At 42.9% G+C, this 14736-nt stretch overlaps 1 protein-coding gene across 5 annotated transcripts; it reads left to right on the forward strand.

Annotated features, from left to right (window-relative positions):
• The first annotated feature begins 583 nt into the window (after positions 1-583).
• On the forward strand, positions 584-14210 carry KCTD7 (potassium channel tetramerization domain containing 7). 5 transcript variants are annotated; one of them, XM_059866240.1, is made up of 6 exons: positions 584-715; positions 2594-2703; positions 4812-5004; positions 5695-5864; positions 6789-6967; positions 8723-14210. In XM_059866240.1, exons 3-6 carry the CDS (start codon positions 4861-4863, stop codon positions 9097-9099), a joined length of 870 nt encoding a protein of 289 aa, XP_059722223.1. In that variant the 5' UTR covers positions 584-715; positions 2594-2703; positions 4812-4860; the 3' UTR covers positions 9100-14210. The 5 variants fall into 5 exon arrangements, with proteins under 5 accessions (XP_059722223.1, XP_059722221.1, XP_059722222.1 ...); XM_059866238.1 differs by having other exon boundaries at positions 585-715; positions 2594-2823; XM_059866239.1 differs by having other exon boundaries at positions 686-825; positions 2594-2823.
• The last annotated feature ends 526 nt before the right edge of the window (positions 14211-14736 follow it).

Below are 14736 nucleotides of genomic sequence, written 5' to 3' on the forward strand. Positions count from 1 at the left end.
GCTTGTAATAGTGGGTGATGAAGAAATAGTAAATTGGAGTGTCCCACTGAGGTATGACATGAGATCTGTTTACTGCAGGTAGAAGCAGGTAATTTTAGGCTCTTGAATTTGTTCCTTAAAAGCAATTTTGTTTAGAGATGCTCTGCTGGGGGGAAAGCACTGCTGTGAGTTGTACCCTGAAGTTTCGATCTTTAGGATGCAATGTGGAACATTATTATTTCCATAAGTTATTTTTGGGATGGTGGTTGTGGCTCAATTTCTGCTCCCCTCGCTGGTTCAAGGCGGTGAAGGCGGTTTCAGCCTTCCCCCCCGGTTTGGAGAGGAGTTCGTGCCAAAACATTTGTATTTCCTCGCCCTGTGGATCTGACGGAGTTCAGCCTTCCCTCCGTCTCTCCGTGTGGCGACGATGAACCGCAGTGCCGTGAGGAAGGCAGATCCTTCCCACCCGCGCTCCCGGGGCCTCCCCTGGTGCCGGCTGAGGGCAGCGCGGCCCCGCTGCTGCTCCCGAGGCCGCTCTGAGCCCCGCTCCTTCCCGCCGGGCGCTTTCCCGGAGCCGCGCGGCGCTGAGGGCTCGGGATCGCCCCGGTGCCGCCGCCGGTGCCGCCGGGGCGGCTCCTCCCGCCGGGACCCGGATGGGCCCGTACGTGACGCGGGGGCGCGGCCGCTCCCCCCGGGCCGGAGCGGAGCCGCAGCCGCGGCCGCGGGCGGGCAGCAGGTGAGCGCGGGCGGGGACAGCCGGCCCCGCTCCCCTCAGCCCTCCCTCATCCCCTCCATCCCCGGCGGGGCTTTCCCCGCGGCCGGGGCTCCGGTACCGACCCGCGGCAGGTGAGGGAGCGGCGGGGAGGCCGCGGGGCTGGAGGGGTGAGGGGAGCGGAGGGACGGCGGCCGGGGCAGCCCCTCGCGAGGGGTGGTGCCGGTCAGGCTGTGTCAGCCTGGCAATGTGAGAGTTCATTTTTAATTAGTTATGAATGAATTATTGGTTATTTGCCTGACTGTTGGCGTGCCCGCCGCCTGGTTTGTGCTGCCCCATCCAGGCGTTGTGGTAGTGATGCCTGTGCGCCTCGCAGCTGTCAGACGGCTCCGAGCTCTGAGAGCTGCGGGATTCCGTGAGGGACAGTGACAGCCCTGCTGTCCTTAGAGCTGTGGGATTCCGTGAGGGACAGTGACAGCCCTGCTGTCCCGAGAGCTTTGGGATTCCATGAGTGACAGTGCCAGGGAGCCGTGGGATTCCGTGAGGGACAGTGCCAGCTCCACTGTCCTTAGAGATGTGAGATTCCATGAGGGACAGTGCCAGCACCGGTGGGTGCAGCCCTGGTGTCCTTCAGCCATGGTGACTCCAGCCCCCAGCCAGGTGTCCCTGCTGTCCTGCAGGGTCACTGGGATGGACACTCCCATTCTGCCCATCCACACACCCTGTCTTTGCTCTCAGCTGCAAAAGTTGAGTTACACTGCCCTTTCATCATACTCTGTGGTGGTGTTTGTGACTAGAGATGCTGGGATTTTACAGGCCAGGATTCTCCAGGCCAGTGTATAACACAGTTTATTGCCCCTCTTCCAGGATGTTTCTTTGCTGCTTTGACACAGATTCATTGGAATTCAGTGGATGTTGTGTCTTTCCCTCTGTGTTCACACAAACCTTACAATCATCTGTGTCTCCTAAAGTTGGTGATGCAGACACTGCTAAATAGGTCTCATTCTACCCCAGTCTCTCTTTAAAAGGGGGGAGCCTTCTAACAATCCAGTTGGTATCTCCCTGAAAAAGCACATCCCACAGAGTTACCTTTGAACAGGAGTTTGTGTGGGACTCCTGTGATGTTCATCAGAATCTTGATAGAAAAGCCTTTGACTGTATAACCCTTATGTCATTTTTTTGTTGATATGTAACTTTATTGGGTTTGTAACTTTGCCAACACTGGTGCAGAAGGTATTTTAAAAAATACCTCAGAAAGTATTTAAGAAAAAGTTGTTTAAACCAATATGGAGAAGTTGAGAGAGCAGCAGAGCCTTGAAAAGCTTTTATAAATTTCAGCATCAAGCCCAATTCAAGGGTTGCTGTCACTCTCTGGGGAATGAAGGCAAACTGGCAGGGCCAGCTCATTTATTGAGCTCTGTGTGTGACAATATCTGAGCTGTCCCCAACAAAGCTCCAGGACGCAATCCCTGCTTTTAAAGGACAATTGGAAGGAATGGAAGGAGGCATTTCTGGTAGAGTTGGATGCTGCTGATGTGATATTTAATTTAGTGATAATTTTATTTATTGGTGATGTTTTCTGTTGATCTAGACCTAGATGTATTTGAAAGTGAAATGGAGTAAATTGCTTAGTTTAAATAAAAAAATTCCATAAATTTAAGGAGAGATTTAACAAGGGAATATTTCTGCATATAGTTAAAAATAATTATTGCAGGTGCTTTGAGTGCAAAGAAAAGGATCAGCCCAGGTTTGGATGGGGCTTGGAGCAACCTGGTCTGTGGACATGGCAGGGGGGTGGAACTGGATGATCCTTAAGGTCCAGATCAACCCAAGCTATTCTGGGATTCAGGTGGGTGTGTTTTCTTCATGAAATGCAGAGATTAACTTGTGGCTTTCTTTCAGGAGGACTCTGCTCCTGTCAGCACAGCTCTGTCTCACTGCTCCCTGGGTGAACAGGGGAAGCCAACCCAGAGAGAGACTTCACTCACCTTTTAATGAACGACAAAAAACAGGTTCAACTTGTCAGTCATTGATCTTTTTATTGCCACTCCTTGTTCTCAAAATCCTGCTCTCATGATGGCCTAAGCCTCATTATTGAGAGGTTATTCTGTGTGGATGTTCCAATGGCACAGGTTGGTATCCTGAGCACAACATAATTAATGCTGTCTCATGGCTTTTTTTCTTAAACCTTGGTGTCATATTGAAGGAGATTATGAAAGAGGGAGAAAATCTCTTTTTTCTGAGGCTCTAGCTCTCTTAGGAAAGAGGCTCTTTTTGGTGCCGTGCCAAATGGATGAACTTACCCCAAAACCCATTCTGTGGTCAATAATGCTGACATAGTTAATGGAGTGAATGTTGTTTAGTCACACTAAACTCCATTTAGTGAAATCTATGGGACATCCTTGAGAAATGCAGACAAAGAACACATTTTTGGTCAATCTTTTGTTCTTTTGAGTACTCTAAAGAGAACTAGAAATAGCAGCCAAAGCACTGGTGTCAAGTGGCAGCTTTACCAATAATACTTTCACAGTAAACACAGGCTCACTCAGTTTTTGACCGTGCATCTTATAAATGCTGATCTGCAAGCTTTTTCTGGCTGATAATTGGTTTGCCTCCTTAAAGGAATCCCTAGCAAAAGAATCTTTGACTTATATTGTGTCTTTTCTTTATCTGTGAGGCATAGTTGAGTTGTTTGGATAACTGATGATGTCAGAATAAAATTTGTTTTAGGACAAATATTAAAATTGTTAATAGGGTGTGGCCCTTCAGATGCTCTTCCATCCCTATTTATCTGCCTGTGCCTTAGAATGGGGTAGGAAAATCTGTAGAGAAGAGAAATTCAATCCCTCTCTGAGCTGAGCCAACCCTCTTAATGATGTTTGGAACTTCACATTAGCTACTTACCTGTGTTTATTAGGGTGTTAAACAGGATCTACAATTCATCTCCAGATTTTGGGAAAAGAAGGCTGTGGACACTCCCACAGAATGTGGAGATTTTGGTCAGATCAGGTCTCCATGAAGTGCCTGTTTTGCTCAGGAATATCCCAGCCCTGTCTGGGTTCACTCTGAACTCAATATTTCCTTTAAGAGCTGAGATCTAACAGAGTGCACAGTGACTGTTAGCACCACTATTAAGGCAGATTTTTTAAATTTTATGTCATTTTTTTTCTTGCTGATTTTGAGAGGAAGCATCCTTGAGTTAATAAATAAATATTCCAGATGTGCTCGTGCAAATAATCCTCTTTCTATTATTTTATAGTGATTTGAGAGAAGGTTTGGAGGTGGATAAAGCCTCTGGTGGTGAAATGTCTTTGTTAGGGAGTTGCGATGCTGCTGGAGACACCCTGGGAACGGGGATTTTACATAACGCAGTGTAAGGAGAGCAGCGGGCTTCTCTTTCAGTCATTATTTTTACCGTGCAGTCTGTCAGTGCATCCCATTGTCCCGCTGAGGATGGACTGAGAAGCCTTGGAGGTGTTAAATTCAGTCGATAATTAGCAGCGTGCTAAGGAGAGTTCAATATTCGTGTCTCTCGTGCGCGTCCCTGCTGTGCTGTGCTGTGATGCAGCGGGCAGGGAAACGCCTGCTTTCCCCGGCTGCTGAGAAATCCCGGTTTTCCCATTTCCCAGGGAATTCCAGAGCCCGGCCGAGCCCTCCCCGTGCCCGTCCCCGCTGCCGGCGAGCGGCTGAAGGTGACAGACGGAGCCGGGTGTCACCAATGTGGCAGGGACGCGTCCCTGCATCCCGCCCCTGGCAGGGCCGTGTTCCTGCATCCCGCCCCTGGCGAGGGACAGGCTGGGACAGCGGCCACCCAAATTCTCCCAGCAAATGACATTTTCCTGCAAAGCCGCGCCGGAGCCAATCGCTCCCTGCACCGTACAGCCAATGGATGCCGGGCTCTTCCAGCCCCTGCCAGCGGCTCGGCGGCTGGAGGCCCTCGGAGCAGCTGTGCCAGCGACATTCCTGCCCGCAGCCTCTCCGGGGGTGCCTGGCATCCCTGCTCCTCCTTCTCCCGGGAATATCGCTGCTGCTGCGGGGAGCGCTCGGGGTGACGCGGCCGCTGCGGGGAGCGCGCCGGCCATTGGGGTAATTCGGGTGATTAATTTGGGTCTCCCTTCAGCCCTGCCACGGCCTCCTACCCAGCAGAGCTGCTCCCCAGAGCCAGAGGGATGGTGGTAGTCACGGGGCAGAACAAAGTGAGTGCCACCCCGGATGATGCCATGTCGAGCTCGGATGCAGAGGATGATTTCCAAGAGCCGGCCACTCCCACCGCCACCCAGGCAGCACAAGCGCTACCTCTGCTGCCCCAGCAGGTAAGAGCTCACCTGAGACGGGGTGATCACGGCAGCACAGACTGTTCAGGTGCTGAAAAATTCAGGATTTCCTTGTGGGGCTTAACACGTTCGAATAAAACTCACTCTCTTGAATGTATTTCAGTAGCTCGGCAGCTTTACTTACAAGTTCCATCCAGGTTTGGACTTGAGACATGCAATTAAGTGTTTATTCTAGTACTTAAGGGAGCCTGGGGTGTGATAGTAAGATTTTAGGCCTGATGTAAACAAATGTAATTTTTTTTTTTTTTTTTTTGCAGTGTATAGTATAGTCTCGTTGTGTAAAGGAACCAGCAGAGTGCAAATCCCAAGGTTGACCTGAGATTTCTTCCCTTTTTTTTTCTCTCTGTGTAAGGCTGGGGAAGGAGTTCTATTTTGTTCTTTCCTTTCCCCAAAAGAGCCAAGAGAGGAGGCATTAATATCTCAAATATCTGCCACTCCAGCTGAGTGATTCCTGCTGTTTCATATTCCCAGCTCCAATTAAACCACTCCCTAATTCCTCCCAGCAGCCAAAGCATCCACATTTTCACCCCTCAGAGCTCCCTGATCTGTGGCAGTGTGGCAGGAACCACACATTTGTCCCAGTGGCAAACTGCAAGTGCCTTTCTGAAGCTGTGCTGTCACCTGCAGAGGACTGGCAGCTCCTTTCTGATGTCCTGGTTGCTTTTGCAGTTCCCAGAAGTTGTCCCACTGAACGTGGGGGGGATGTTCTTCACCACCAGACTGTCCACGCTGCGCAGGTACGAGGACACCATGCTGGCAGCCATGTTCAGCGGCAGGCACTACATCCCCACGGACGCCGAGGGCCGGTACTTCATCGACAGGGACGGCACCTACTTCGGGTATGTGCTCTGCTGTGCTTCTACACTTTGGTACAGTTTTGGTTTTGTATCCCAGTATTTTTCCCAAATGGTTTACCCCAGATTGTCCCCCCTCCCTTTGCCTGTGTAATCCCTCTCCTTTGCTGAGGTCATCCCCAAATCCCCAGCCTGGCTCTCTGTCAGTCACTCAGCATCCCATCCCCTCCATCCCTCCATCCAGAACTTTCAGTCCAGGACATCGAGTGATTAGCCAGGGGTCAGCCCCCCAATTGTTTCTCCATACGCTGTCCTAAATGTCCATTTCCCAGTATCCATACCTTAATTTTTCTTTTTTTGTTTATTTGATCAGGGTTTTATTGGTTAATACTTCTAAAGTGATTTCTTTCTCTGCCAAAAGGTCCTGTTGCTGAACAGTGTTTCAGAACTACAAGAAAACGTTCTGTCTCTTTTTTAAAAATTCTGATTATTGTTCTGTAAATGGCCCTGATCTGTGATGAGAATCCTCCTTTGCAGATGTCCCATCCGTTCAGCTGGATCTGTGTGGAATAAAATGTTCATGAAAATGATTCTCTGGGAAAATGCAGAAGTTTATTTTGTCCCAGGCCTAAATTTGAAATGCAGTGACCACAATTTCTTTCCCATGAAACACTCTGGCCTCTTCTGTGTTATAAATGGTTTCCTCCACAATGAATGTTTGGTTTAAAATCCACTGATATTTTTTCAAATGAGTTTTGACATCAGCTGAGGCAAAATGTGAAATAATGGCTTGGAAACCTGAACGTGGCAAACGGTTTTACAAACAAATGTTGGGAATATGGCTCATTTGTTTCAGTTACTGTCTCAATAGAGCAAACAGTGAATATCCAGCCTTTCCTGTCCTTTCCCACCTGCAGCAGTTTTGGCAGAAATGTGTTTGTTAATGATATTTTTGCCCTTTTTTTTCAGAGACATACTAAACTTCCTACGATCTGGTGAGCTGCCCCCCCGAGAGCGAGTGAGGTCAGTGTACAAGGAAGCTCAGTATTATTCCATAGGACCCTTGCTAGACAATCTAGAGGATATCCAGCCTCTTAAAGGAGAAAAAGTTAGACAAGCTTTCCTGGGCCTAATGCCATATTACAAAGGTAAATAAAGCAAGTAGCACTGACTGTTTCTTCTAGTGGCATTGCAGTGTTAAACCTCGTGCTTTCAGTCTGCTCTCAGCTCCCAGACTGATCCCATTGCAGCTGGGAAGTTTATTCTGTATTTCTTATGCTGTTTGGATCTCTGAGGTCTCCACATCCTGCTGCATCCCAGGGTGTGGATTTCCATGCTTAAAAGGGAGAAAGATTAGGCTGCAATGTTATCAAATGAGAGGGTTTGTCTGCATTTGTTCTGTCAGGACTTGCAAGTGAATAAACTTGGCCTTGTAGTGAGGCCAGGTAACTTGGGCATGTAATAAGGCCACCAAGCTCACCAGATAATCAAGATTGATTTGATTATTCTATATATATATGTCTCTTTCTATTTCTATTTCTATATCATTTTATATATAGTTGTAATTATATATAATTATATATATAAACTATAATAATTATGTAGTTATATAATATATTAATTCATATAATTATGAATGATAAGGCCAGCAAGCTCATCAGATAATGGAGATTGATTTTATTATTCTATATTTTATATAATATATATAAATTATATTGTATATTAATTTTTATATATATTTTATATAATAAGGCCCCAAGCTCACCAGATAAGGGAGATTGATTTTATTATTCTGTATCTTAGTTTACATATTATATATATAATATCATATATAATTTTATTTTATATAATTATTTTATATGTGGTTATATAATATAAAAATATATTATAATACATTAATTATGTAATTATTAATATATTAAATTTTATATATCTTATATAATAAGTTCACCAAGCTTACCAGATAACAGAGATTGATTTTATTATTATATATCTTATTTTATATATAATATGTATAATATAATATATAATTTTATTATATATAATGATTTTATATGTGGTTATATAATACATAAAATATAATATAATACATTAATTATGTAATTATTATTATATCAATTTATATATTTTTATATAATAAGGTCACCAAGCTGACCAGACAATGAGATTGATTTGATTATTCTATATTTTATATAATATATATAAATTATATAGCATATTAATTTATATATATTTTTATATAATAAGGCCCCAAGCTTACCAGATAACGGAGATTGATTTTGTTATTATATATCTTATTTTATATATAATATGTATAATATAATATATAATTTTATTATATATAATTATTTTATATGTGGTTATATAATACATAAAATATAATATAATACATTAATTATGTAATTATTATTATATCAATTTTTATATATTTTATATAATAAGGTCACCAAGCTGACTAGACAATGAGATTGATTTGATTATTCTATATTTTATATAATATATATAAATTATATAGCATATTAATTTATATATATTTTTATATAATAAGGCCCCAAGCTTACCAGATAACGGAGATTGATTTTGTTATTATATATCTTATTTTATATATAATATGTATAATATAATATATAATTTTATTATATATAATTATTTTATATTTGGTTATATAATATATAAAATATAATACATTAATTATGTAATTATATATCAATTTTTATATATTTTATATAATAAGGTCACCAAGCTGACCAGACAATGAGATTGATTTGATTATTCTGTATTTTGCCACATGCTGCTAATCTGATGCTGAGAGCAGCGGCAGTGACAGGTTTCACATGAAATGATTGCTTTAGCTCTCTTTCCCTGGGCCCTTCCTCGGGAGCCTCAGTGTGTCTCTTTTGCAGACCACCTGGAGCGGATCATCGAGATCGCCAAGCTGCGAGCCATGCAGAGGAAGGCCAGGTTTGCCAAGCTGAAGGTGTGCGTGTTCAAGGAGGAGATGCCCATCACCCCCTACGAGTGCCCCCACTTCAACTCCCTGCGCTTCGAGCGCAGCGAGAGCGAGGCCAAGCTCTTTGAGCACCACTGCGAGGTGGACGTGTCCTTCGGGCCCTGGGAGGCCGTGGCCGACGTCTACGACCTCCTGCACTGCATCGTCACCGACCTGTCGGCCCGCGGCATCACCGTGGACCACCAGTGCATCGGCGTCTGCGACAAGCACCTCATCAACCACTACTACTGCAAGCGCCCCATCTACGAGTTCAAGATCACCTGGTGGTGAGCCCGGGGCACAGCAAAGGATCAGGGGGCTCCCGAGGACAAATGCGCTCTCGAGGTCGCCTGGTGGTGAGTGTGGTGGCACATCGAGGGGTGATTGGACTTCTAGAGGACAAATGCTCTTCCAAGATCATTGGGAGAACATGGTGGTGAGTTGTGGTGGCACTGAGGGGTGAGAGGACTCCTAAAGGACAAGTGTTCTTCCAAAGTCACCTGGTGGTGAGTGTGGTGGCACATCGAGGGGTGAAAGGACTTCTAGAGGACAAATGTTCTTTCAAGATCATCTGTGGTGAGTGTGGTGGCAGAGAAGGGTGAAAGGACTCCTAAAGGACAAATGTTCTTTCAAGGTCACCTGTGAAAGGATCCTAAAGGACAAATGTTCTTTCAAGATCATCTGTGGTGAGTGTGGTGGCACAGCAAGGGATGAAAGGACTTCTAGAGGACATCAAGATTGCCTGGTGATGAGTGTGGTGGCACTTAAAGGACAAATGTTCTTGGCAGTTGCCTTGCTGCTCACATTCCTTGGGATCAGCCTGCTGGCAGGGGTTGGGAAAACCTCTGGAAACTTGAAAATCCAGCCTGAAATCAGACTGTTGGCTCAGGTACCTTAACGAGGCACAAAACAAAATCACCTCATGCACAGGATGGAGGGGAGTGGCTGAACATCTGCTCAAAGGTGCCACCAAGCACGTGGCTTCAGGGTGGAATTGCAGATTTTTCCTGCATTTTTGGGAATCTGGGGTGCTACTAAAGCTGACGTTTCAGTTTTACCCTCTTAGAAATGTTTTAGTTCCTCCTCCAGCTCTATGAAGTTTGAGTCACACCCAGCACAAAGATCTGGAAATGTCATTTAGATGTACTAGATAATTAAAAAAAAAAAAAAAAGAGTACTCCTTATATATTATTCATTGTTGTCAGGGTTAAGCTGTATTTCTTTTTTAATTAAGAATCTATGTTGTGAATTATAATGTTGTACTTCAATTAATTCTGTTGTTATCAAAAGGAATAGCAGATCTGGAATATATTCCTTAATGCTTTTAGGAATAACTGTTCATGGAAGACTTGTGCCTGTTTTTAGCCTTAGAAATTTTAAATGTTTACAATATCTACAAAAAAAAAAAAAAAAGCTCTTTAGAATCAGGTCATTTGCAAAGGCTTTTGGTAAATGAGAAAACCCTGTCTGTATGTTCCTGTTAGCAGTAGTAAGAGGAATATTTAATGTATATTATTTTATTACTGACTCTTTTTATATTCTGTGATATTAAACTTTATTTTAGACTTAAAGTCAGATGATGTTAGACAAGTGCTTCCTTCACCTCACCTTTTTCAGACAATTAAATCTTAAATTTTATCCTTCTTGACCCTTCTTGGTGTCATAGAAGGAAAAACAAAATTCAAACTTCATATTCAGAAACTTCTCCACTCTAAAGCAGTAGGGAATTCCTTTCCATGCTGGAAGAGGCAGCCACTGCAGAATCATATTTTCTTCAGAAGGTCATTTTTGTACTTCTGACATGAGCAACCACATCCCAAATTTCAACTGCTGAATTCAGCCCAAAACTGAGGGAGAAAAGTCTGAAAATCTTACTGTTTTATGAGGAACAGAAAACTCCAACCCCCTTGAAGGGGCTTCAGAATAATCCTAAAGAGACAGAAAAATAAATATTTCTATATTGCATTCCATTGGATTAATTAATCCAAGAATATTTCTTCATTAAACTTCTGACCAAAATTCTTCAGAAACATTAATTACAGTGATCAAAATTCTCAGTTTTCTGAAGAAATTTTTAGAATAGCTTTAAGAACTTAAGGATCAAATTGTCTTGCAAAGAAAGAGGCAAATTTTTTTTGCCTTGTCCCCCTTTTGGACATTTAATTTAGCAGTGGAATTGTGTCTCTGAGGTGATATCTCCCTGCTGAACTCTGCAATCCTTTCACAGCATCATTGTCAACTGCTGAGTTTCAAGGGCTGAGATAAATATGAACAGAGGGAGTTCTGCCCATTTGGATCTAAATTTAAATTTATTTCAATTGTTTCCTGAAATAATGGCCTTGGAGTTACAGGTTCTTGGAGTCGTGTTTGGCACCCAAAATGAAAAGCTAAACTGAGACTAAAGTTTCCCTGCAAGGAGAGGAATTTTGCTTGGTTTCTTTGCTGCCTTCATTTTTTCTTTCTTCCCAAGGAACCTAAACTGCAAACCAGAATTTCTGATAAAATTAAAGAACATCTTCAAGCTGAGCCTTACAAAGTTTTGGCTGCTTGTGCACTTCAGATATTTAAGTTTGGGGTTTTCAGATGTTCAGAATTAGAGACATTTACAATTTCAGATTACAATGAGAACTGCAGTTTTACTGGAATTTTCAGGGCTTTTTTACCACTTCCTATAAATGTATTTACAGAACTCTGGCTGGAATTCCAGCACTCTTTGCAGGAATGGATCACAATCTGATTTTCAGTGTGTTTTCTGGTTTGGCTTTAGGAATTTCCCTGCTGTTATTCAGGAGAAGCTGTGATGACAAAATTCCTGCTTCAGTCATTTTGTTACTCCTTAATATTCTGGATTTTGTAACTTTTTCCTGGTCATTGCTTATATAATTAAGGAAGGCAACCCAACCAAAAAGAGAAAATGAAAATCTTGGTCTGTATCAGCTGTCTCAATCAAAGTTCTATCCTCCTGAAGACATTAAGTGCAATACTGGAAAGGAAAACATGAATTTAAGCCCACACGTTTAATTAGTGCTGGGATTTGTGATTTGTTCAGGTTAACAACATTTTAATTGTTCACAGCAGTCTTTGTTTACAAGGATTTAGCTGCCCTTGCCCAGCCTGTGCTCATTTTTTGACAGAAGCAGAAGAATTGTGCAGGTGGATGCCAGGGGAGTGTGATCTAAAAACTGGGTTGTGGAATGTGATTGCTTCTCTTTTCTGGGCCTGTAGCTTTTGAAATTCTCATTTAAACAAAAATGGGAGTGGCTGATCTGCTAAATCCATGTTTGAGAGGACTGAGGATTTTTGGATAGAATTATATCATTAAACTTGGAATACTGCTTTGCTTTTTTTTTCCCTTTTTTTTTTCCTTTAGGACTTATTTTTTATATCTGGGCAGGTCAGAGTTTTGCTAATCCGTATTTTTCTGTGCTCCCTTAACTTTTTTGCCACTTTATCATCTACACAGCCACTTTTCCACCCTCACACTCCCCAGTCCCTGTGTTTGTGAGCAGTAAATGGTTTCCTTTCCATTTGAATGGTGGGACAGTTGAGGAATATTTATTTAAAATTGGAATTGTTAACTATTTTTTACATTGCTGTGTGTGAACAAAACCATGACAAGACCAATTTTTTTAACATTCCCTTTATATCCATTGTGGAGTGGTTTTTAACAGGGAACAAAGGCAGCTCTGATATGGAGTGAGTTGGCCAATTCCACAGCACGTGGAATGTTTCTGCATCTGGTTTATGCTTGTGAAATAGGAAGGGAAAAAGAAAATAATAATAGGAAAAAAAAACCAGGAAAATTTTAAAAAAGGAAAATAACCCTTATGAGGCACTCAAAAATGACCTGAAAGGGTGTTTGTGTACAGCAGCCCCTTAATGGCTGCTGAGCTGAAGAGTTTAAAAAAAGATCTAAAAATAATTTTTGGAACTTGGTGTAGACTTTTAACTTGAATTCCCAATATTCTGCCCAGGAATCTGAACCATTCCTTGCTGACCTTGCATCCTCCTCAGAGGAAAGTGAAGGTGCTGCCAGCTTTGGTCTGGGAAAGCCTTGGTGCCATAATCCTTGTGGGGCATGGCAGGATTTTTCATTTTTATTTTTATTTTAACCCACAATGAGGGATCAGTTTTGGTTTTTTCCCCCTAAAAAGCTAATTACTGGTATAATTAAAGGTTTTGTAGCTTCATTTGGCATTTGCAAGCCCTGGGAGCCCTGGTGCCCAGGTTTATCCTCACTGTTTGTTGTTTGGAGATGACAGGGACGTGATGAGGGGGATGATGGAAATGGCAGCAGGGAAAAATTCCTGTCAGAGCTGCTGGTTCCCACTGCAGAGCTGCTCTTTGTGTTTGGTTTCAGCTCCTGCTTTGTGTGAGGCACAAACACCCTCCCCATTTGTGTGGGCCCTCCACTGCTCTCCCATTTGTGTGTAAATCCATGGAGTTGTGGCTCTGGGAGACCAAAGGGCTGTGGATTGCAGCAGTGACAAGTGAGTCTTGCAGGCTCACACTGCTGCAATCGGGGTTACAGCACCTTGATGTCACAGCTTCTCTGTGACATTTATTTTCTTTCTTTTCTGCATGGCAAAGCAGAGTGGTCACACGGGACACAACTGCCTGGCAGGTAAGGCGAGATTTCAGAGCAGGCACCACAAAAAAATCATCCCCTAACTCATTCTAAACTCTGGGATGGATTTATTTAACTTCTTTTAATGACTGCTTTACCCTGGACAATTCGTAGACCCCGCTGGCTTTCAGTTGTGGTTGGTATTACTGAGCCCTGAAGATGTTTTTAGGTTTAAGTTTGTGGTTAGTATTACTGAGCCCTGAAGATGTTTTTAGGTTTTCACACACTGCACAGAGGACCCAAGATAGTTCTAAATTTTGGGCTATGACCAAAAAAAAAAATTAAAAAAAAAAAAAAAAATCCCTCCAGTCTTTCATTATCTTTCTGCAAATAAGCTGATTTCAGAGGCTAATTCTATCTCCTGTATATAATTCTCTGACTGGAAATCACTTTCCAGAACAGCAGTTCATAGTCATTTTACTTACACAAGCTTAGTATAAGTTTACCTCCACTTTCACTGTGACTTTTATAAATGGATTTTGTTTTGCTGAATTATAAATTGTATGTGTCTATGCATTGTAACCCGTAATGCCTTTGAAAATCCAGCCTGGATGCTAACAATCAGGGTTTGGAATTATCTCCAAATGTGTTTTGTTAATAATTACGTTGATGTGTGATGTTCAATACTGTGAGTACTGCAGTGTATTATTTCTTAATACTTTTGACTTTTCAGTTCAGGTAATATATAATCTGTACGTTTTTTATTTAAAAACACATAGAAGAAAACATGGATATAAAAGTTGTGTTGTGCAATAAAAGATTATGATACTGAAAACTTGGTCTGCAGCCACTGCAGTGCTTTTCCTCACCTTCCCTGGGATTTGAGTGTGCTTTACCTGACTGCAGATGAAAGTTAAGGCAGGAATCTCTGTCCCGGGCTGTTTCAATGGCATTTATGTGTTTATTATCATTTCCTGAGCAGAGGCACTGCTGCAGTGTGTGCTCAGGGACACCGGCCGGGATGGATCATTGAACTGACTGAGCCCATCCTTCCCTGCGACACAGCACAGCACAGCACCTGGTTCTGCAGTGCTCACAAAGAACCTTTCTGCCTCCGTTCTGAAGAATTTTCCCCTTGGTCTGAAGTAATTTCTTTCTGTCCATCTGTCCGGCTGAAGCGCTCCCTGTCTCAGTAGGATGTCCGTGCTGAGGAAAAAAAAAAAAAAAAACAACGGGGGGAAAAAAAAAGAGACGGAAACCAGCACACAACACTGTGTAACTGAGCATGGAAAGAGGAGTTTGAAATAGCATCGGGTGTTTTTCTATTTCCCCAAGGCAGCTCTGAGGTGCTCGTGTGGGGC

This window comes from Haemorhous mexicanus, chromosome 22 (assembly GCF_027477595.1).
Source record: "Haemorhous mexicanus isolate bHaeMex1 chromosome 22, bHaeMex1.pri, whole genome shotgun sequence".
In the NCBI taxonomy this organism is placed as follows: Eukaryota; Metazoa; Chordata; class Aves; order Passeriformes; family Fringillidae; genus Haemorhous; species Haemorhous mexicanus.

Coding starts and splice junctions, on each gene's coding strand:
- KCTD7 (XM_059866238.1), top strand. Junction 5,005..5,694: donor TACCTCTGCTGCCCCAGCAG/GTAAGAGCTCAC, acceptor TTGCTTTTGCAG/TTCCCAGAAGTTGTCCCACT. Junction 5,865..6,788: donor AGGGACGGCACCTACTTCGG/GTATGTGCTCTG, acceptor CTTTTTTTTCAG/AGACATACTAAACTTCCTAC.